Source organism: Uloborus diversus, chromosome 1 (assembly GCF_026930045.1).
Source record: "Uloborus diversus isolate 005 chromosome 1, Udiv.v.3.1, whole genome shotgun sequence".
NCBI lineage: Eukaryota > Metazoa > Arthropoda > Arachnida > Araneae > Uloboridae > Uloborus > Uloborus diversus.
Window position 1 is genome coordinate 175934580 of NC_072731.1, and position 22003 is coordinate 175956582.

The 22003-nt window shown below is 35.2% G+C and overlaps 1 protein-coding gene across 1 annotated transcript in view; it reads left to right on the top strand.

Annotated features, from left to right (window-relative positions):
- The first annotated feature begins 3452 nt into the window (after nucleotides 1–3452).
- The window catches only part of LOC129217279 (autism susceptibility gene 2 protein-like), a 138440-nt gene continuing 119889 nt past the window's right edge, over nucleotides 3453–22003 (top strand). The window contains exon 1 of the mRNA XM_054851553.1: nucleotides 3453–3577. Within this exon, the coding sequence (XP_054707528.1) occupies nucleotides 3453–3577 (125 nt within the window). The remainder of the gene's footprint in view (nucleotides 3578–22003) is intronic.

Below are 22003 nucleotides of genomic sequence, written 5' to 3' on the forward strand. Positions count from 1 at the left end.
TTATAAACTTTGCAACAGCATCAAACTAAAGGAAATCCCACAAATTTTATTGTCTATGTGTAGTTGTGTGCGCGCGTTTCTTTCTTCCTTTATTTTTTTTTGCTTGTTACTTATTACCTAGTAACCAAAGGGTTCGCCAACTTCTTTCGGAGTTTGGAAGGGGTTCGCAAGGGGGAAAAGGTAGGGAACCGCTGTTTTAAAGCATACTTCTCAACAAAAAAATAAATACATACATAAATAAATTTCGTAAAATAAAAATACAGGGCCGAATTTAGCTCCTAGCCATCGGCAGAGAAACTTGAAAATCCCCCCCCCCCCCTTCAAAAGAAAAGACCTTCTTTGGCTTCGAAAACTCAACTCAAGTCTCCGAAATCCTCTTGGCACGTTTTTTTTCATATAATATTTCTTCAACTATTTAAAAATGTATTGCAGAAAAAAATTTATTTTCATGAGACGTATTAAGATTACTATAATTTAACGAAAAAAAAGTTGTTATTGAAAAAAAGTTTCTGATATTTTGTTAAATAGGGTTAAAAAGTAATATTTGCTCTCCATAAAAATTTTCCGCCTTATGTTGCTGCCTACTCTCTTCGTTGTTATAATTTATGCACTATTAATTTATGGATTTAACTGCAGTCTAATTTTAATATTCATGGTACATATACTTTCTGCGCACGCAATCGGGGGATTTGGATGTGGGAGGGGGATCAATTCCTCCTCTCCTACCTTTTAGAAATATAATGCAAATATACTTTTTTTTGCGTGTATTTTGTTATTTTTCCTATATTATGAATAGTGTATGAGCCCTTTGCTTCCCCCTCTCCCCAAAAAACTTAGAGGTGACATGCCTGCACGCAACAATCCAACTCATAAATGATTCGAACCACAATTTTTCGAAGTAATTTGAACGTCAGATGATTGCAAAATAAAGTTTTACTGATTTATTAAGACATTCTCATTTATTACTAATGTGATGCTATCATGAGTGTTTCTCAAAACAAAAAAAAAAAAGATTCTTCATCAATATTTATACAGTTTTAAACGATAATGGGGTAAAATAGCAAACATAATTTACTGTTTTAAGCAACATACCACGTGTCAGCAAATGTGTCAGCCGAATTTTAAAACGCAGTATTGGAAAAATTAGCGCAATATATTCATTTCTGGCGATAAATGCTAGCTTGCACAAAAATAAATTCTTCAAAAAGTTACATATCGCATAAGACTTTAAAAAAATATTTTGTTGTTAACAAAACTTGCTTTTAAAGATACTTTTGCGTTTGCTTTCAGTTACAGTTACGAAATGAAAAGGAGTTTCAAAGTAAAGTATGTAGAAGTAAGTTTTCATATAGTATGTTATTTTCTGTATCTTTCCTTTTAAGGGGCTATTTTGACCTTAGACTCCTTCTTTGACCTAAAATGCGAGAAAAATGCAACGTACTGTGACAAACTTCAGGAAGCAAATTTTAAATTTTTATTTTAAGTTTCCATAGGGAACAGCAACAGCATCAAGCACGCAGTGATGTATACACTGCGATGCAAAAGTTTAGACAATGACGTTCTTCAGCTGTAGAATTTAGAATTGCGATAATAGAAATACAAAAGTCTGCAAACATATTGCAAAACTCTTTTGAAATATTATAACCAAAATACAATTGTATGATATGCTTTAACAATACCATTTTGGATAAAAATAGAAATTTGCTTGTTGCAAAAGTTTAGACACTATTACGAGTTTCTGTGTTTTTTTTTTTTTTCGTATATGCAAATTTAAAAGAGATGACATCACAGACCTCTTGTACTTAAGGTTTGCCAACGGTAACACTTGGTAGTCGAGATGCCGCGAACTGAGCAGATTAAAGCGGATGAGATAACTAAGATTTGGCAGTTGAAAACTGAAGGTAAGCTTGTTCCTGAAATTTCGGCTATTATTAATAGATCAAAGAAATCTATTTATCGAGTTTTATCAAGTCACTGCAATTATAAAGCAAAACACAGATCTGGGAGGCCGTGTGTGACGAATAAACGGGATGATCGTCAGATCCAAAGACTCGCAAGTACCCAAAAAATGACTGTTCGTGAAGTTCAAAGCTCCTTGGGGCTTTCGGTATCAAAGGATACGATTCGTAGACGAATTTTGGAAACAAGGGACAATGGTTCACTGCAAAATAAAAAAGAAACCAGATCTAAAGCCACATCATAAATCACAACGAATGTTGTGGGCTCGAAATCACATGTCATATGGATCGAAATGGATACCAGTAACATTTAGCGACGAAAAAAAGTGGAATCTGGATGGTCCAGATGGCTGGACATCGTACTGGCATGACTTACGGAAGGAACCCAGATTTTTTTTAGTCTCCGACAAAGTGGTGGCTCTGTGATGGTTTGGGCAGCGTTTTACTACAATGGACAAGTGTCTTTGACCTTTACCAGTGGTCGCCAAACATCAGAGCATTACACTAAGACACTAGAGGATAATCTCCTACCATTTGCTGAGCTTATAGGGGGCCCTCAGTGGGAATTTCAGCAAGACAATGCTTCGATTCATACTGCAGGAAACACAAAATCTTGGTTAAATTCAAATAATATAAAAGTTCTCAATTGACCAGCGTGTAGCCCAGGCCTCAATCCTATAGAGAATCTTTGGGGCATCATGTGTCGCAAAGTTTACAGCAATGGTAGACAATACACTTCTGTATCGGAACTTAAGAGATCTATTGAGGAAGTATGGTACGAAATTGAGCCCCAAACCATGCAAGGTTTAATTTCTTCGATGGAAACTCGTATTTATGAACTAATAAAGAAGAATAGATGCACAAGCAGGTTTTAAAACTGTTTTATTTAATTTTTATTTCGTTTGTGTCTAAACTTTTGAGACAATGTTAATTTTTTGTTACAATGTAAAAACTTGTAAAATGCACAAGTCAACATTTCATTGCTATAAATATTATATAGTACGCATAGCACCATAGACTAAAGTAGTCTTAGGAAAACTGAATAAATAGATTTCGAAATCTGTGTGAATTTGCTCATTGTCTAAACTTTTGCGTCGCACTGTACCAAGCTGTTGAATAGCTCTATAATCAGCCTCAGGGAGCATAATTAGTGGTTTTGCTCACTTTGTACTAACAAGTATCTTAATAACCCCTTAAACGCTTACATGTAGAAACAGTTCTACATCTGCTAAGAGTTTCTTATATACCATTTATAAACGTCATTTGATACCTTATGCAGTAATACAGTTGTACTTCTCATTTCTATAAGGTTTTTATTTTAAAAAGTTTCATTACTCCTACCATTACTTCTCATACATCTCTTCTACCCTCAGAATTACGGCCTACGTTGGCCAAGACTTATAAAAACGTGAAAACACAAGAAAAAATTGGGAACTATCTTCAACGGATAAAGAGTGATTTATAGCCTCAATTCATCAAGTCACTCACACTGTCATGGCTTTTACTGTGGAAAATGAAGAGAAACTGGAAGTTGTTGGTGGTCCCGAAGAAATCGACCCAGTTGCATCTCCTTCTAAGAAATTTTGGGAAATTTGTAGGAAATTAATAGAATTGTTCATGTAAGAATGGAATGGGCTCAGTTTTCCAGGAATAGCTGTTGGTGTGAGAGAAGTAAAGGAGGTGTTCTTAAGTGCATGGAACGCACCACTTAGTTTTTGAAGTGGGTGGAAATTTAAGACCATTTGCTCTAATCTAAATTCAACAACCGAAACTAAAGAAAAGATGACTGTTCTCCGTATTGTAATAAAATTTCACCAATATTGCATTTTAAGCATCCATTTAAAAACAATTTTGTAAGATTTGTTAAATGTAATAGAACTGGTGAATTCCAAGAAAAAGCGGACATGACACTTGAATTTTAAAAATTAATATTTTGTCACTTTTGCCATATACGAGGGGAGACCCAAAAGAAACCGGACTAATGGTGCGATGCCAATCCTAGATGTAGTAGAGTGTTCTCCAGCTAGATGGCTCAAGTAGAGACCTTCACAAACCAGCTGTGCAAGTGGCGTCAGTTTAATTGATACTGTCTGATCGTAGGGTTGGTTTTCTCAGGCGCTGCTTCTTTCCGCCTGCAAACTCGTTACATGGTAGATTTAAAAGAACAAACTAAACCTTTGCTTCTCCTGCTTGAAAAGTCGGCAAAGTATTAGCTTACCAAATGTTTCAACAAGCTTTCAAGACCGATGCTAATGAGCCGTACTTAAGTTTTCGAGTGGTTTGGGTGCTTAAATGCGGTAGTATGAATGTTGAAGATCATGCTCATACTCTCAGCGCCCTTCAACGTCTCGAAATGATGAAAACGTTGAAAAAATCTGCCAAAAAATCAACAAGAGTGGTCGCTTTACGATTGACGAAAATTTAGAAGAAACAAGAGTGAGTTGGAGCTCGCTAGAGCGATCAGAAGGATGGGTTCCTTCGCAATGATAAGGCTCCCGTACACACAACCTTTACTGTTAACCGATAATTGGCCTCTCAGTGGTGGCCAGTCGTTCTTCGACCCTCGTATTAGCCAGACCTAGCCCCTTGTGATCTTTTTCTGTTCCCGACGATGAAAAAAAATCTGAAAATGAAGCGTTTTGATGATGTAGAGGCTGTAAAAACTACTTCGCAACGGGCACTGGACATGGTCAAAGTTAGAGAGTTCCAGGAAAGCTTCTAACAGTGGAAAAAAAGAATTAACAAGTGTATTGCATCTAAGGGTGAACAATTTAAAGGAGACAAAAGAAATTTTGTGAATAAACTGATATATAAATATTTTACAACAAAAATCCGGTTATTTTTGGGTCCCCCCTCGTACCATTCTCTTCAGAAATACATGAGTTTCTTGAATCTTAACTTGTTTTGTCCAAATAGTTTGATGACTTTTAGAAAATGAAGTGCAAAATCAAGTTTTCTCTTTGTGTTTTTACAGAGCAAAAAATCTCTTTTTTGCTACATACTGCCACTTTAATAAACTTGTTATCAGCATATAAAATTTAGGTTAACTTTTATCTTTTGAATATCTAGTTAAACGTTTTGGTAAGTAATTTAAAATTCTTTTTTTTTTTCAACCATGAAATAGGTCTACTAATAAGGTGACTATTTGATGTCCTTCCGTTACCAAAATACTACATCTCAGTTAGTTCACAAAGAAACTATTGTGTATAGAAACTAATGTTTTCTTATGCAAAGCAGAATTATCTCCCTTGTCAAGGAGGCGTTAGTAGAATTTCAATACAGATTTAATTTATATGATTTTTAATGGTAACGGAAGGACAAAAAATACGGTAACGGAAGGACAAAAAAAATACGGTAACGGAAAGACATTTAACTATAAGCTGGTACAGAGTAAAATTTTAAAATGCTAGTACAAAACAAACTATAATTTAAAGTTAGTAGTCACATTTAAAACATATATAAGTAATATTTGTACAAAAATTTTGTGTGGTTTCTTTTAAAAATTTAACTTTATTTAAATTTTTTAAAACTGTTTCGTGATTTTATTTCTTTATTGTATGTAATGAAAATCTCTCTCTCTGTCATGAAAACTACACTTAAAAATTCCTAAGCATGTGGAAATCATTTTGATATGACATGTTTGTGATACGACAAGCCAATTCAAGCAGAAACGTTTGCTTAAAAACTTAAAATTTATATTGGAACAATACAATATCGAAGCTACTTTCAGATTTGTTACCACAAGTCACGGGAAAGGAGTGTTGAGAGCATTGATTTAACCATTAAACGTACGGCGAAAGAGATCAGTAAATTCATAGATCAACTTTCAAAAAGATTTAGAAAAAAGGACCCAAAAATATCCATTCTCATCCTGACACACAAAATATGCGCTATTTGAATCCTGTAACAAGTTATGTTATTGAATATTGTAAGCACATCAACAAATTGAAGGAGATTTCACTTCAAAGTCAACAGATTGACTTTGAAAGTCAATAAATAATGTTAAAAATGATGACAAGATACTGCTGAATCAAAAACACCAAATCATAATAATATGCCTAAGGATTCATTAACGTTTGGACAAGTTTTGCTAGTTAGATGTAAGGGAAAGAAGTTAACAAAGAGTTGCACAGGTACTTCATATCGAAAATGAAGGAATAGAAGTATATTGTTTGAGAGTACGTAATAATTTGGGAATGATCTTCGTATTTGCTGAGAAAGAAGATAAATGTTCCATGGAAGATGATAAAATTATTGAGTATTTAAAGAATTCAGAATTGTTACAGTTGGCTCAGTCGTTAGACATCATTGTTTCAGACTTCTGTATTAGCTGAATAAAACTTTTTAAGTTAAAATTTACCAAGTTTAATTGTTTTGAACTTCTTGTCCTTCCATTACCCTTAACAAGGGCATAATTCATATGCTTAAAAAAATTATTATTTAAACTAAAGGTGAAATTGTAATGATTGAACACTACCGCATGTGCTCTAATTTTTATAGAATTTTCCTTTTTATAATTTAGCTGTGCTTTTGGGGAGAATATGATAGCGTGAAAATCATCTCGCAAAATTGTCCTTCCGTTACTGTTTTTTAAATTTAATTAAAAAAAAGTTACTAACAAAAAATTCTTGACTTTGGCTTTTTTAGCAACTTACTATAATGCGTATAAAAGTCTATTCATCAGTTTTTGAAAAATATGTATTTTAATATGTTAATGTTACAAATTCTGTAAATAGTAATTATTTTTATGATTAATTTGTTGTAATCTAGCTAAACTTGGCGTTTATTCCATTATCTTTCATCTAAAATTGTCTTAGTAACGTCACCTGTAAATAGTTCTCGTAATGAATATACAACTTTCTTACATTCGAATAAAGTATACGGTCTCCCATTTCTGAATGATAAGATTCGTGAATTGAATAAAAAGAAAATATGAGAAATTGGTAGATTATTGTAGGATTTTCCGGACCTTTTTTTGCTAAGTATAAAACGCCGGGAGTCTTGTGAATGAAAGAGAGAGTTAGTTTTGCTTTCTAACTGTGGAGTCTCGTTTTCAGCCGTTCCGCTGGAAGTGTGTATTAGCCTTTGCGCTGTGTTTTTGCGTATTTTTGATGTAAATACGTGTGTAACCGTATAGTTTACGGTATCAATTGATATTTGCTTAATTGCTATGGTTAATTTAGCAGTTGTTAACGATATTTCTTGGTTGGTTGGTTGGTTTGGTTTTTATGGCGCAAGAGCCCTTGAGGGCTATACTGCGCCAAACGATTTTTTGTTACATATTTATTTTTTATTTAAGAATAAGTTAAAAAAGTAAAAGTAAGTATATTCTGAAATCAAAAGAATAAACATTCAAGTACTAGTATTAAAAAAGGACAGCCTAAAAAACATATAAACGTTGAAGACATATAAGGAAAAATGGTTGAAACAATGTCTTGAAAAATAAGGAAGCGACGAAATCACATAATGGTAAGCCGAACACTAAATTAAAAAGGAGAATCCAATCTCCTGGAGGAAGGAGTATAAATTGCAATGGGGTGGGTCCCCCAGCAAGTCTTTCAAACATGGATTAAAATCATTAAAATACTTAAAGCGAATTTCGATATTTCTTGTACATAGTTGTAAATAAATCTCCTGTGGTTTTTCTCAAGAACTTTGTAGTCATTCAAAGAAAGTTTGAAGTTGCACGGGACTCGTAACAATATGCTCACAGACAGAAATGCAACGATATTTTTATAAAACTGTCCTTCCGTTACCGCTGGAATTCACCAATCAACACTCCCATTACAATACAATAACTAAATATGTTTTGGTGCATAAAAACTACTTTGTATAATATATGTTTTTGGTTTTCAAACTCATTAAATAAAGTGCACAACTAAGAGAGATTCATGAAATCAGATTTACGAAATTAAAGGGGAAGGGGAGGCAGAACAACTTTTGTTTGAAACAACGGGGCACAGGTACAAAAATTTTGGAAACCTCCGGAGTAATACTTCTATCCTCTTCATGACACTCTTGCATCACCTCATTGGAGTAGTTGCTATAAGGTATACTGGCAACGTCCCTTTTGTATACTCTTGCCATATCTAAAACAAGGGATAATAAAAGCAAATGAATGTAGAGTAAAAATAAACGAGCTGATGTGTGCATCACATGACTTCCTTTTACTCCAATTTTAAAGTCATTTTCCCATTATTGGCAATTTTAATGTAATTCAATAGTTTACTCTCTAAATATCACCACCAGTGGCCAAATTGAAACCAGATTTAAAATGTAAAAAAAAATCGCCAATTTTGTCGCCAAGTTGGTGACAAACTTGGCGACCAAAAGACTGGCGATATATCGCCAAGTGTCCGCCAAATTATTACACCACTTGAGTATACATCGAAATTAACAATGATTTCCCCCCAAAAAGGGGCAAAAGACCGCCTTAAAAACACCCGAAATCAACCAAAAGGGGAGGTGCACAACTAGGCCACACTAGGAGTCTACGTACCAAATTTCAACTTTCTAGGACATACCGTTCTTGAGTTATGCGACATACATACGCACATCCGCATATACGCACATACTTACATACGTTCATACGGACGTTACGAGAAAAGTCGTTGTAATTTACTCGGGAAATGTCAAAATGGATATTTTGAATGTTTATACGTTCTTAGGCACTTATTCGCGTGTGGTCGGGTTGCAAAAAAAAAAAAAAACTCAACATTAGTTCGGGGGTGAGCAAAATGGAAATTAAGGCCGAATTTTGAGTGAAAATTTTTTCGCGAATACAATACTTCTTTTTTTGTAAAAGGAAGTAAAAAAATGATACAACACAACAGTCGAGTTATTGGTGCAAAGGGCAGTAGATTCTTGACTTAGAGGAAGGATGCGAGCCAAGACCCCTAGAGCATGTCAAAATTTCGCTTTGTGAAAAAGAGTATGTAAAAGATTTTTAATAAGCATAACAAAATTACTTTAGACACGTGTGTGCTCATTGAAACACTCTCAATCACGAGTATTTTCATCATTGTGAATGTTACTGTTCATTTTCCTAAGCCGAGACTTAGCGCCAATTAGCGAATGCGTCAGATCTGCTGTGATTTTATCATAATAGGGTGGGAAACCCGGAAGTAAAAAAAGTGCAAAAATGACGTGTTCAAACACAGCAAGTGCGAGCGGAAAATGCCCATCTTCAACCTATCGCCCCTTTCTGAAATGGAATCTGTCGTGTGTGGTAGTCTTCGCTTTCGAGAACGGAAAGTACTTTCAGTGTATTTAATGAATGAAATTTGTGATTTAGCAGTCACTTCATGATTTTGCTTTTATTAATGAATTCCATCTGTATTATTCATTGTTTTTAATTTACAGTGGCCGCCGTGGGCAAAAGAAACCACTTATGAAAATAAAACTGTTCTACGCGGAGTCTTGAAAGACATCTATGATGCACTGAGTGAATCACTAAATTACAAGTAAAAGTTTTTAAACGTAATATTATTATTTTATAGCAGAATCTTGTTTATTCGACTCTCCGGATAATCCAGGGGCGGTCATTCCAAGCTCGTCAGCTTGCGAGATCGAGATTCTCGCTCACGTGATCGGTTGTGACGTAGGAATGTCGCAACCGATCACGTGAGCGAGAATTTCGATCTCACAAGTTGACGAGCTTGGAATGACCATCCAGAGTAAATTTGTAGCTTTAAAAAAATTACGTTTATAGATTATTTTAAATTCTGAGTACGCTGGACATTTGCTTTTTATTTTGATTAAATGTAAAGCTCCTATATAGGTTGTACAATAAATTATGGTAATTAGGTAATTTAACAAACATCACTGCAGCTGAATTACAGTGATGAAGCGTTAGATTGATCTTGCTTTATTCAAAAACCACCAAGGGCGGATCCAGAAATTGTTCAAGGAGGGGGCGATTTTTTTTTACCTGACCTTTTACTACGAATCTGATTAACACCTGCTGAATGGGGGGGGGGGGGGTACATAATATTTATTTAAAACAATGTAGAAATTTAGCCTCGGAGATCTTCGAATCTTTAATTTTGCCTTTTCCGTTGATAAAGGTGTTCTAAAATTGCGTTTTAAGGACATAATTTCGTGAAATTTCCGGAAGAATGTTTCGAAACTCTCCTCTCCCCTCCCTAACATCATTGAAAAGTCGTCTGATATTGCGCTTTTTGGAACTTAAGGCTCCAAAACTTACCCGAGGAAAGTCACTGAACCCATTCTTTTCTCTAACACTCACTTACCGAGATGTCTACAATCGCGTTTTTAAGACTTAAATTTTGAAAAATGCCCGGGGAAGGCCTCAAAACTCCTTCTCCCAACATCACCAAAGGTCGTCTAAAATTCTCTTTTTGAAACTTCGATTCCAAAAAGTTTCCGGTAGAGAGAATAGAACCCGATATCTTTCGTCATATAAAAGATGGTCTACATGGTTTTAAGACCTCAGTTCTGAAAAACTGCTGTTTAGGGACCCTTAAGGGAACGCCCCCATCGCCCCCTCCCTTGTATCCGTCTTTGAAAACCACGCTTATTTAAACCAGAAGACAGTGGACCATTTCTTTGTTAAGAAATGTGAAAAACTGTTTTTGATATTTATTACTATTTTGTAAACAATGGGGTCGTTTCCCAAATTTTAAAATATTTTTTTTTTCCGGAAGAGCATGCTCTAAACGATAGGATCTGACCATTTAAAAAATAATTTGACTAAGTTTAATATTAAAAAAATAAAAAATATAAAGTTGTATAAAATATATAAAGTATAAAAAATATAAATAAAAAAAATATAAAGTTGCGCTTTCATTGTTTACGTTTCTGCCGATGACATCACAAATGATGAAATGCCATTCAGTGTTACCTAGAGCCGCTATATAGATAGGACGACGCATCAGCTGAAGTTTAGCCATTTTGGATCGGATTTTTCATTGTTGCGCTTCTAGGGTTACCACAGCAAAGTTTCGGATTTCGCCAAATTTTCCGAAAATAATACTTTATTTACTAAATAATTCACGTGCTCTTAATAAGTGCTTGCAGTGAGAAATCACCAAACGCGATAACTTGCCAGATAAGACAACCGCTCAAACACGCGCTCCGATCCAAAATGGCTGAACTTAAGCTGATGCGTCGGCTCGTATATATAGGGGCCTTAGTGCTACCATTCTCAGACTACAATATTTAGTTCGCATCTTTACTCACGTGTAATGGCAACGCTATGGTTGATAGCAAGCGTAGAGCGCAATATTTAATTCGTTTCTTGATTATCACAATGTGTAAACAGGTTAGACAAATGCGCCAAAGTGCATCATTTGTGACGTCATCAAGACCACGCCTTGTTTGAAAAATCGGAATTTTAAAAAAGTTGATTGAAAAATAACTGTTGGGATAATGAAAGTACTCACTCGCTCCATGTTATTTTGTTTGCTTAAATTCTATCGATTTCAGTGACTAAAAATAGTACTTTTGACTGAAGGAAACAACTCCATTATAAATAAGTTTGTTACAAAAATATAAATTTTTGTCGTTATGAACGGTAAGTGTGCTTATTTAAGGGTCATTTCACGGTTTTTTTTTTGACATTTATGTAGAGTCCGCGTTGTTTTCTGCCATAATTTTTTGATTTACTGTTTGATTTGCAAATTGTTTTAGTTTGAATTGGTGTGTTGGTAAGAAAAGCTCAAAATAAAATAATATGCTAATTAAACAGTAAATTAAAAAGTTATGGCAAAAAAAGATCACATTATGGACTCTGCATAAATGTCAGAATTACCGTAAAAAAACCCTTAAGGATTTGCTTTGCTTATTGCCATACTATCCGGATTATCCAGATTTTCGATTATCCGTTTTGCTTTTGGTCCCAGTTAGTACGGATAAACGAGGTTGCAATTTTACAAATTGTCTTTTTCAAAAGTTTGACTTGTTTGAAAATTTTGAAATGCAAAAACAAGAGCACAAAGTTCCTAGCACTAGCGGTTGCTCAATTTACGGCCCGCGGCCCATATCGGGCAACCGATCATCTTTATTCGGTATTACGAATGATTGTGGCTAGTTTGAAGCCAAATTGTCACCTAATTTGGTTTTTAAAAAAGACATGGAAACTTCGTATTAATAAAAGAAACATGCAGTAATGAGAACTATTTTTGGTTTGTAATTTTTATTTTTGTTTTCGTGCTCTTCCATGTTGTCTAGGAAACTTTGTGTTCAAAATGGAAATGTGTTCTGGCCACCGTGGTGCATCTTAGTATGGAGTAAGGCCCTCGGGTAAAAGAAATTTGGCCACCACTGCTTAACAGGTTGACTCAGGGCTCGATTAAGACAGCGAGAGTTCCTACGCCAAACACTTTTTCTGGCCGCCCTGTAGTCAATCCGTATAACTCTAGCCATATATACATACAGGGTATCCAGCAAAGGACTCCCTGGTTTCAAAATTAAATATCTCGAAAACAAAGGACGATATTGAAATAAAATAAACGGTATGTTTATTGTGAAACCCATAAAAATCATATACAGGAACTTATAAATTAGTTTTAAAAAGGTCCAACAGGTGGCGCTGGACGCTGTTATTGCTATAGAAGTCTCCATAAATAGTGCTGCGAAGAGGTTGGACGATAATTTCTAGCGTATATGTAAGCATATCTGAGAGACTATACTACTGCTGAAACAACTAACCTCTTTGCAGCACTATTTATAGAGACTCCTAGTGCAATTACATTGCGCAGCACCACCTGTTGGCAGTTTTTAAAACTTATTTCCAAGTTCCTGTATATGATTTTTATGGGTTTCACAGTAAACATGCCGTTTATTCTATTCCAATATCGCCCTTTGTTTCCGAGATATTTAATTTTGAAACCAGGGAGTCCTTTGCTGGACACCCTGCATATATAAACAATGAAAATAATAAACAAAGTGCAAAAAATGCAAAGCATTATAAAAGTGAAATTGTATATTTATGTACAATTATTACATAAATATACAATTAACAATACAAAATTACAATTATTACATAATTGTAAATTTATGTATACATACATGATATATATAGACATAAATTTGAACAAAAAATCAAAGCACCAGTGATTAACTTTGATTAACTAATAACTTTGCGGAAGTCAGATATGTTTAATAGGCATTTTACTGTTCGCCTCTGTCAAGTTTAGCTCCGCTGCTCGACCGATTAAACAGTTCCATTTGTTGAAATAGGGGTGAGGAAAAACTGCGTAAGAACTTGCGGATTAAGTTTGCTGTGTTATATTTGGCGAACAAAAAATTCAGGTAAGAAGTAGCAAGCGGTACAGGAATTTCTCGCCAAAAAAGGGTTGCAATGGCAGCCCAACTCTGCGCCTAACAATTCCTCTTCTTACTGATTGCTCTCCCTTGAAAGAAATGAACTTGCTCACAAGGCCGTAGCTCAACTTGTCAGAGGTGAACAGTATGTACTAAATCGTTTAATTTATACGCATTCAATACAAATAGGTTTAATGTACGAAACGATCGAACGTCTAGAGTAAAATTGAATTCGGCTTTTGACTTCTTTGAAAAACTTTCAAGGAGAAAACTATAGCTTCATCAGCAATCAAATACGATTTTGTTGGCTAAGCCTTACAGTTTATGTTTACGCATTCACATCTGTATGAAAATGGCACATAAAGCAACGACGAGGCAACTCGTAGATAATTCTCTCAACCAAGTCAAACTTACATGTTACGATTTATCTCGTAGTTGGCAATCAAAGTTTTAATGACTTTTACTTTAAAAAGAACGTTTTAGTCGAAACAGTTTGATTCTAACAATTTGAACTCCTGCAGACGAGAGATTAAACAATTCCATTCATTAAAATAGGGGTGAGGAGCTCTGGGGTGCTTTGCAACTAACAGATATTGGCTTTGTTCCAAATCCTCCTCTTTTTCACCAAGCTAAAAATGAATTCGTTCAAGGTCAGAGGTATTGTTATTATAACGATATTATAGCTTTCTCTTCAAATAATTTCAGTGTGAAATGTCTAGTTTCTATTGGCAGATTCTTCACTGAGTCTCAAACTGACCATCAGTTCGGGTCTTTGCAACCAGACGGATCTTATAGTGGTATGTTGGGAGCTTTGTATAGAAAAGTAAGTGAAATAAAATTATTCACGTGCAAGCCGAACAACTAACCTTTCTAAAAGAATCTCCGAAAAGTTTAACTTGCAATTTTTGAGAAAATTTGTTTAACTGATTAATAATGCTTTAAGTCAATAAATATATGGATGCTCCACTTGCCAAACTGATTAACTCCATAAAACAAAAAGTCGAGAAAATTGATGAAGAACATATAGTGTTATCCATAGGAGTCAATGGGCACTCGTGTTATATTTTCTGCCACTACAGGATCAGGAATGAACTGAACCAAAAGTTTAATATAAATTCAATTTTCTAAGCATTGTTTAAGCACTATTAAAGCAGAAATGATGATTTTTTAAAAAGTGGAGTTAATCGAATTGGAAACCGAGGCATCCATATATACACTGCTCGGCATTGAAAATGCAACACCAAGAAGGAGTGGTCCGGAAGGGATGAAATTTGGCAAAACGACAGAATCAGCAAGAAACAAAAAGTGATCGTTATATTTCGAACCGACATTCAGATTACAGAACGAGAACGGTGTCGACTCAGTATTAGGATGTAGGACCACCGCGAACGGCGATGCACGAAGAAATACATCCAGGTACAAAGTTAATAAGAATGCGGATGGTGTCCAGAAGGATGACTCTCCGTTCCCTGTCAACCATTTTCCAAAGTTCGTCGCACGAACGACACAGGGACAGGGTTTACAAACTAATCACATCACACTCGTGTCCGATTGATGACACATCAGGAGAGTACGGTGGCTACGGAAACATCTTCACACCTTGTAGAGAATGTTGGGAGATGCGAGCAATGTATGGTCTGGCATTATCCTGCTGAAAAACTGCATTGAGGCACCCCCTGAAGGTAAGGAATTGCCATCGGCCGCAACATATTCTGCACGTTTCGTTCGGCCGTCATAGTGTCCTGAATACGAATTGGAGGTGACGTGGTATCATACGCAATAGCGCCCCAAATCATGATGCCGCGTTTTCAAGCGGTGGGGCGCTCTACAGTTGCTGCCAGAGTAGAACTGTTTCCACGTCGTCGCCACACTCGCATGCGGTGACTATCACTGGAAAAACAGAAGAGTGACTCGTCTGAGAATACGACGTTCCGCCATTCCGTCATCCAAGTCACTCTAGCCAACATCATTCCAAGCGTTGATGCCTGTACAGTGGGGTCCACTTGCAAGCAATCGACGGGAAATGGTTCTGGTCGATCAGGGTGTCTTGCACACGCATCAGAATGGAGATACGCGCGGCTGGTAGGGCTGCCACCGCCTGTCGGTAGATGCGTCGATCCACGCGTGTTGACGTCGCTCTGGCTGCATCTGCACCCCTCAAACTTGTCATATTTCCTTGCTCCAACCTCTTCGCCTCAGCCGATGCATCGTGGACACATCCGTGTTGGTATCAGCTGTGACGACGAAAGGACCAACCTGCCCTTGCCTTCTCAGCCCGATCACCATACCCCGCGTGAAATCGTCTGTCTACTGGGAGTGCCTCCGTGACCTGGCATTCTGTCCTATTACACGTATCCTCCGAGACAAAAGCAAAATTTTTTCGCTGCTTCGACTGGCAGAAATATAACGGCACGAATATTGCCCTTTCTAAAGTTCCTTCGTTTATATCTTACTTCGGGTGCGTTTGAAAGCAGCGCATTTTACATCATTTGCATAGCTCAGTAACATGCGGCTACCCTGAAATGTGCATACATTTCTGACCACGCCTTCTTGGTGTTGCACTTTCAATGTCGAACAGTATATATATATATATATATATATATATATATATATATATATATATATATATATATATATATATATATATATATATATATATATATATATACATTATATATATATATATATATATATATATATATACATTATATATATATATATATATATATATATATATACATTATATATATATATATATATATATATATATATATATATATATATATATATATATATATATATATATATCCTAGATGTATACTTCCCGTTGCAAAAATGTTCAAAATCAGATGCAGAGTTAAGATACTGAAAGTTTAAAGCAAAAATAAAAATGAGTCAAAAAATACAAAATTTAACTTTTTATACGGGCCCTAGGTCCTCTAACTAATGTTTAGAGCAATAATCTCCATTGAAAACTATTACTGACATAAAAAACTTGACATTTGTGCGACCAAAACTCAAAGAGATATTCTAGTTCAAAGCTTTAAGGGATCATACAGAAGATGAGATTGGAACTTATCGCTCTTTCAGAAGAATGACAGGTCGTCAAAGTAAGGAAAACAAGGTATTTATATTTTTCATTGCTATTCAAAAAAAAAAAATGCAAATGTTATGCCATGATGCGCAAAAACACACTACAAAACTTTGAACAATTTGAAAAACAACGCACACATATGATTGTAAGCACTTGTAAACTGCTATATTTCCCCCAAAAAGGTGTTATTGACGGCCAGTGAAAAGTGGTGTAAGCCACAAAACGCTGCGTTTCATATCTCAGTGAATTTTGGTCGTACTAATTTCAAACTTTTTATGTTGGAATTATTTTTCAATGGAGATTATTTTCCTAAATGTGTTAGGGGACCAGGGACCCACATAAAAAGTTAAATTTTGTATTTTTTGATTTATTTTTATTTTTAGTTCAAACTTTCTATATATTAATTCTGTATTTGATTTTGAACATTTTTGCAATTGGAAGTATACATCTAGGATTAACGGTTGCAAAAATAAAGGTCTTGCAGGTTAAAACGGAACACCCTGTATACCCTCGGCCAGGGGCGGCAAATGGGGGGGGGGGGGGTCAAGAGGGGTCGGTCGCTCCCCCAAATTTTTGAGCAGAAGGATAGAAAATGGGTGAATTTAATCGATGTAAGTCGGAAATCAATGTTCATTTAAAAAAAATCTTGCTGGTTCTCAGTAACTATTTGACGAAACTCGACACATTCCCAGACTCGAAAGAGCGTTTTTCGTTATTTGGATGATGACGTAGAAATTCATGAAGTATTTTCCGGCCTTTTCAGAACATTGAAAACTGATAGAGAAGCGTGGTTAAGTTCATCTAAAGAAGACATTTCCTAATATAGGCTAAATCTTTCATACTTGTGCGCCCAGTGTAACGACGGTATGTCCAATAGGAGAGGCCCGTGCAAAGTGATGTGGCTGCATGGTTTTCACAAGAAAATTCCTTGATATTTTACATTCACTTTTGTGCTCATTTTGTTAGTGTATATTTATTTAATGAGTGTTTATCGCTTTCTTTTGCTAGAAACACGTTTCAGCTGTTTAATTCATTATATGCTTTCATAGTAACTTCTTAAAAATGCATGCGCTTATTAAATAAAATTAAAAAAAACATAACAAATACCTTTTATGGAGCTCTATAATTATGCAATCTCGGAGTAACACAAGATGGTCTTCAAGAGTTTAAACCATAAAAACATTTCTCTATAACTTCAAAGCAGTGATTTGACGACTGGAAGAATTATTGCAAAACGAATCTTTCAATGGTGAAAAAGTTCATGCCCTTTAGCATGTATGACTTCGTTTGAATTTTTATTCAATTTGTTTGTATTGAGGAAAGTTTTTGAAAAATGCTTTACTCGATCAAAACATCTTCAATCCGCTACCCTTAATTTTCGGACTATTCAAGCCACAGTTCAACCTACAATTGATCTGTGCCTTCGTACTACCATAGTTCAATCTACAATTGAAACTGAAAATAGATTTTATACAAATGTATTTGTTGTATTTCCATCAATCGTGAAACTTTTCAAAAAAATTCTTCCTCCCAGCCAATTAAAAAAAAATATCTGGGTTGGATTTTGAAAACGAAAAACAAAATGTTTCAATTATGAATAAAATTTTTAGCATGAGGCAAGGAAAATTACAAGCAATATACCGACAGACCGGTTATCACATCCAGAGACTGCAGTTTCGTCATTGTTATGGACTCATCAGTCTGGAATAGTGAATAACAGAGCTGGAGTAGATGACATCTTATTGAAGCTGGAAGTGTCAACGAGACTAGATCATTCAATGATGAGAAATTAAGCCCCTCACAGTTTTTGAAGTTGCTGCTTTCAAGAACAAGATATAAAAAGTGTTTTCATACATAACTTTGTTACTTTAATTATTTTTTAACTATTCCAATCAGCTCCTAGTAGAGAAAGATTTTTTATGTCTCAGGAGGTTAGAGAATTATATTTTCGAAGTACAATGGGCATAAAAAAAAACTTTTCTATTTAGCTGTACTGGCAAAACAGCTCGACACTGGGCACAGATAGATTAGTAACACGATTCCCTGCTCTTCCTTTTTTCCAAAAATCATGCATTAAATTTTTCCAAAATTTATAAAACTTTAGTATCGAGATGTTTTGTATGATAACTTATTAGAAAACGAATTAAAAATTTTAATTGTTTCTAAACACTAATTTTTATTCATATTAAACCGATTTTATGAGCACTTCCTGTTAGCTGATGTGTGTTTGGTACCACACTATAGTAATACATGTTTAAGAACCTCGGCCCCCCAAATGAAATGCTGAAATGCCGCTCCTGCCCTCGGCAGGAGCGCGCGTGTCCCACGGAATCGACTTTATTTATATCCGATCCTGTAGACCTTACGCAGTTCTCTTTAGACATCCAGCATTGCATTCATTTGAGTTTTGACATCTTGAATTGAAGTTATATTTGCTTCACAATGACCATTGCGATAGGAACCATTTATAGGAACAAGGTTGCGAAAAACATAATTTGAATGCAAGACGCCAAAATTCAAAAAAATGCCAGGGGTATTGCCTGGATGCTGAATGTTGTGGATTAAAAAACTGCTTTTTTTATATTTATTTATTCTCAGGTCTGAGTCAATACTTTTGAGAGAATATTTTTGGAATTGAAAAGGCTGGTTTCCCATTATTTCGGATATTTGAACACACATATTTATCCAATATATACCCATGTAATGGAGATCATGCATGAATGTTCATACACACAATCACACGCTCAAAAATACATAAAACACAAGGGTCTATTTATTTACATTGAGAAAGGCCAAGAGAGAGAGAGAGAGAGAGAGAGAGGAAAAAAGAAAAAAGAGAGCGTGACGAGGAAAAACTAAGCATTTAAATGGTGTAGTTAGAAGTGGAGTCATGAGTGGTTTTAGGAGTCCTTTCATGTGACAGGAACGTTGGCCACAAAACATTCCTGCCACGCGAAAATATTAAAGATATCAATAAAAAAATTAAAAAAATAATTTGAAGATTTTTTTCTTTTTATTTCAGAAAATTCCATACCCGCCTGAAACTAAAAATAGCAGCTGAGCGAAAAACTTCTCTAAGAACCATGAGAATAATTTTCCTCAATAAATATTATTTATGTTTTGAAACTTTTTTATACTAAGTAAAAACTGAATTTCTATGCTTGCATAAAACAAAATATTACAAATAAAACAAAACATGTCTTAAGGCCTAGAAGCGTACGTATTGCAGTGGTGCCCAACTAGGAGGGTCATGGTGCAGACTGCGCCGTTGAAATTTTTAGGGAGGGGGCTATTTTGAGGGGTATTTTTCTCATTGGAGGGATGCTCTTGCTTTTAGGGGGGGTCTCCACGATATTGAGGGGGGGGGTGCCCTTGCCCTAAGGGGGGGAGCACCCCTGCCAATAGGCACAAAGAATTTTACCCCAGTTTGGTTTAATGCTAACATTTTATTAAATTCTGTATGCCAACCCTGTTATGAATATATCTGACACCTGAGTACGCATCGATTAACAGTTCGACATAAATATGGAGAAAGGACGAAAATGAAAAGAAAATATATAAGTTGGGTCTGTTGAGCAAAAAGAAAGCAGAATTTAACTATGCGCTGAATTTATGTAAAATACACATAAAAATGTAATTTGCATCAAAATTTAATTTTCCAAAAAATAGGAAGAGTAAAATACGGAACTGTTTTCCAGAATACAGCATTTATGAGATTTTTATCCATAAAAATTTTATTCTTAGTTTTGAACAAAAACTAGATTTAATTTGAAAAAGCAAGTGAGTCATAAACTTTTGAAACATTATTAAAGTTTATAAAGTTAAAATTGATGTAGGAGAAATGATATAGTTCACTAAGAAAGGTCAAACTTAATTTTTAAAAAATCTATTTAGTTACAAACTATTGAAATACTGTTTTCGTTTATATAGTGCAAATGGATCTTGAAGGAATTGTTCTTATTATCTTATTTAAACCCTAAAATGTTTAAAATGATGAAAACTTAAAAGTATTGTGCAATAAAATCTATCAATGTTACTTTTATGATAAAAAACCAAGCCGATTTTATTTGCATCACCTCTCTTTTGAAGGAAGCTGATATCGGTGGACCTTTAGTAATATCAGAACAGAGAGCAAAAGCTGTGGATTTCACTAATTACCTGGATATCAGGCACATAGGAATCATTACCGGTATTGTAGAAGGTGACAGTGAAATATTCCAATACATTAACACTTTTTCGTCATCGGTAAGTAACTTTTACTAAAGTAGATAAATAATTTTCTGTAGGTTACCGCTTCAAATATTCCTACAAAAAGTGCGCTTCTCGCCGAAAATGGTTTTCTTTTCTTTTAGGTTTGGTTTCTCCTTCTAGCAAGTCTTGTTATTGTAGTAGTACTTGCTTGTTTTGAGATACATCAAGTGACGAATATCAGCAAAAAAAATGAAAAGCTGTATGTTTTATCAAAGTGTGTTGAAATTTTCTGGAGTTATCTAGTTGGACATGGTACTTTCATCTTTTTTCTTTACTTCATTAAAAGTTGCTAGTTTAAGGCAAAACTTATAGCTAAAGTGAAAAACCAGTTCGATTAAACTAGTACGTGCTAAAAAAAATACAAAAAAGCTCGCACAGCTTCCAGAGACTGCAGTTTTGTCCTTTTTTTGGGTTCGTCTAGAGTTTTGGGCTCTGGTTGTGGCTATTTTACAACACAGCTTATTTTAGGCTCAGTTGTGTTGTGGAATAGCCACAACACAGCTAAAAAAGTTCACAAAGAATCTGAGTATAGCTTCATACTGATAGCTAAAAATATTTCAGAACTCAGGGGAGAGATCAACATGTTACGGCTCTCTTTCGAACCCTGAAGATAAAAGGTAGGAAATAAAGCTGAAAGTATTTGCTCCGTTGCCCGAGTTCAGGCAAAATTGCAAACAAATAAAGAAACTCTTTTAAGGTCCCCCCCCCCCCGTCTTTGCAACTTGGAATATCATTTAAAATAGGGAAGGAATCTATTAAAAGAAGCCACAAACGCAAAAGCGAACCATTTGCAAAACTAGCCGTCGTAAAATCGGGCCATTCTCAATGGGGTCGTTTCCAAAATTTTAAAAGTATTTTTTTCTGAAAGAGCATGCTTAAAAACATAGAATCCGACCATTTTTTAAATAATTTGTTTAAGTTTAATATTTTTAAAAAATTACTTAAATCGGTGCGCTTTCATTGTTTACACTTCTGTCGTGTGACATCACAAATAATGAAATGCCGTTCAATGTTGCCATTCACAGAACAAAATATTTAATTCGCATCTTTACTCACGTGTATTGGCAACGATATGGTTGATAGCAAGCATAGAGCGCAATTTTAATTCGCTGCTTGATTATCATAACGTGGAAACGTAGTAGAAAGATGCGCCAAATTGCATCATTTGTGACGTCATAAAGACCACACCTTGTTTGAAAAATCGGACATTTAAAAAAAATAATTTAAAAAAAAAATGTTGGGAAAGTAAAAGTATTTTCTGGGTCCATGTAATTTTTGAGCAATCACGATTGTTTCTTGTTCTCACTTGACCGTTTTTGAGGTCCGTGCCTTTTTCAGCCTGGATCAGGGACACCAGCACCACCGCCCACCGGTCTCCTGCAGGCGCGGCTCCGAGCACTGCCTCCTGAAGTCC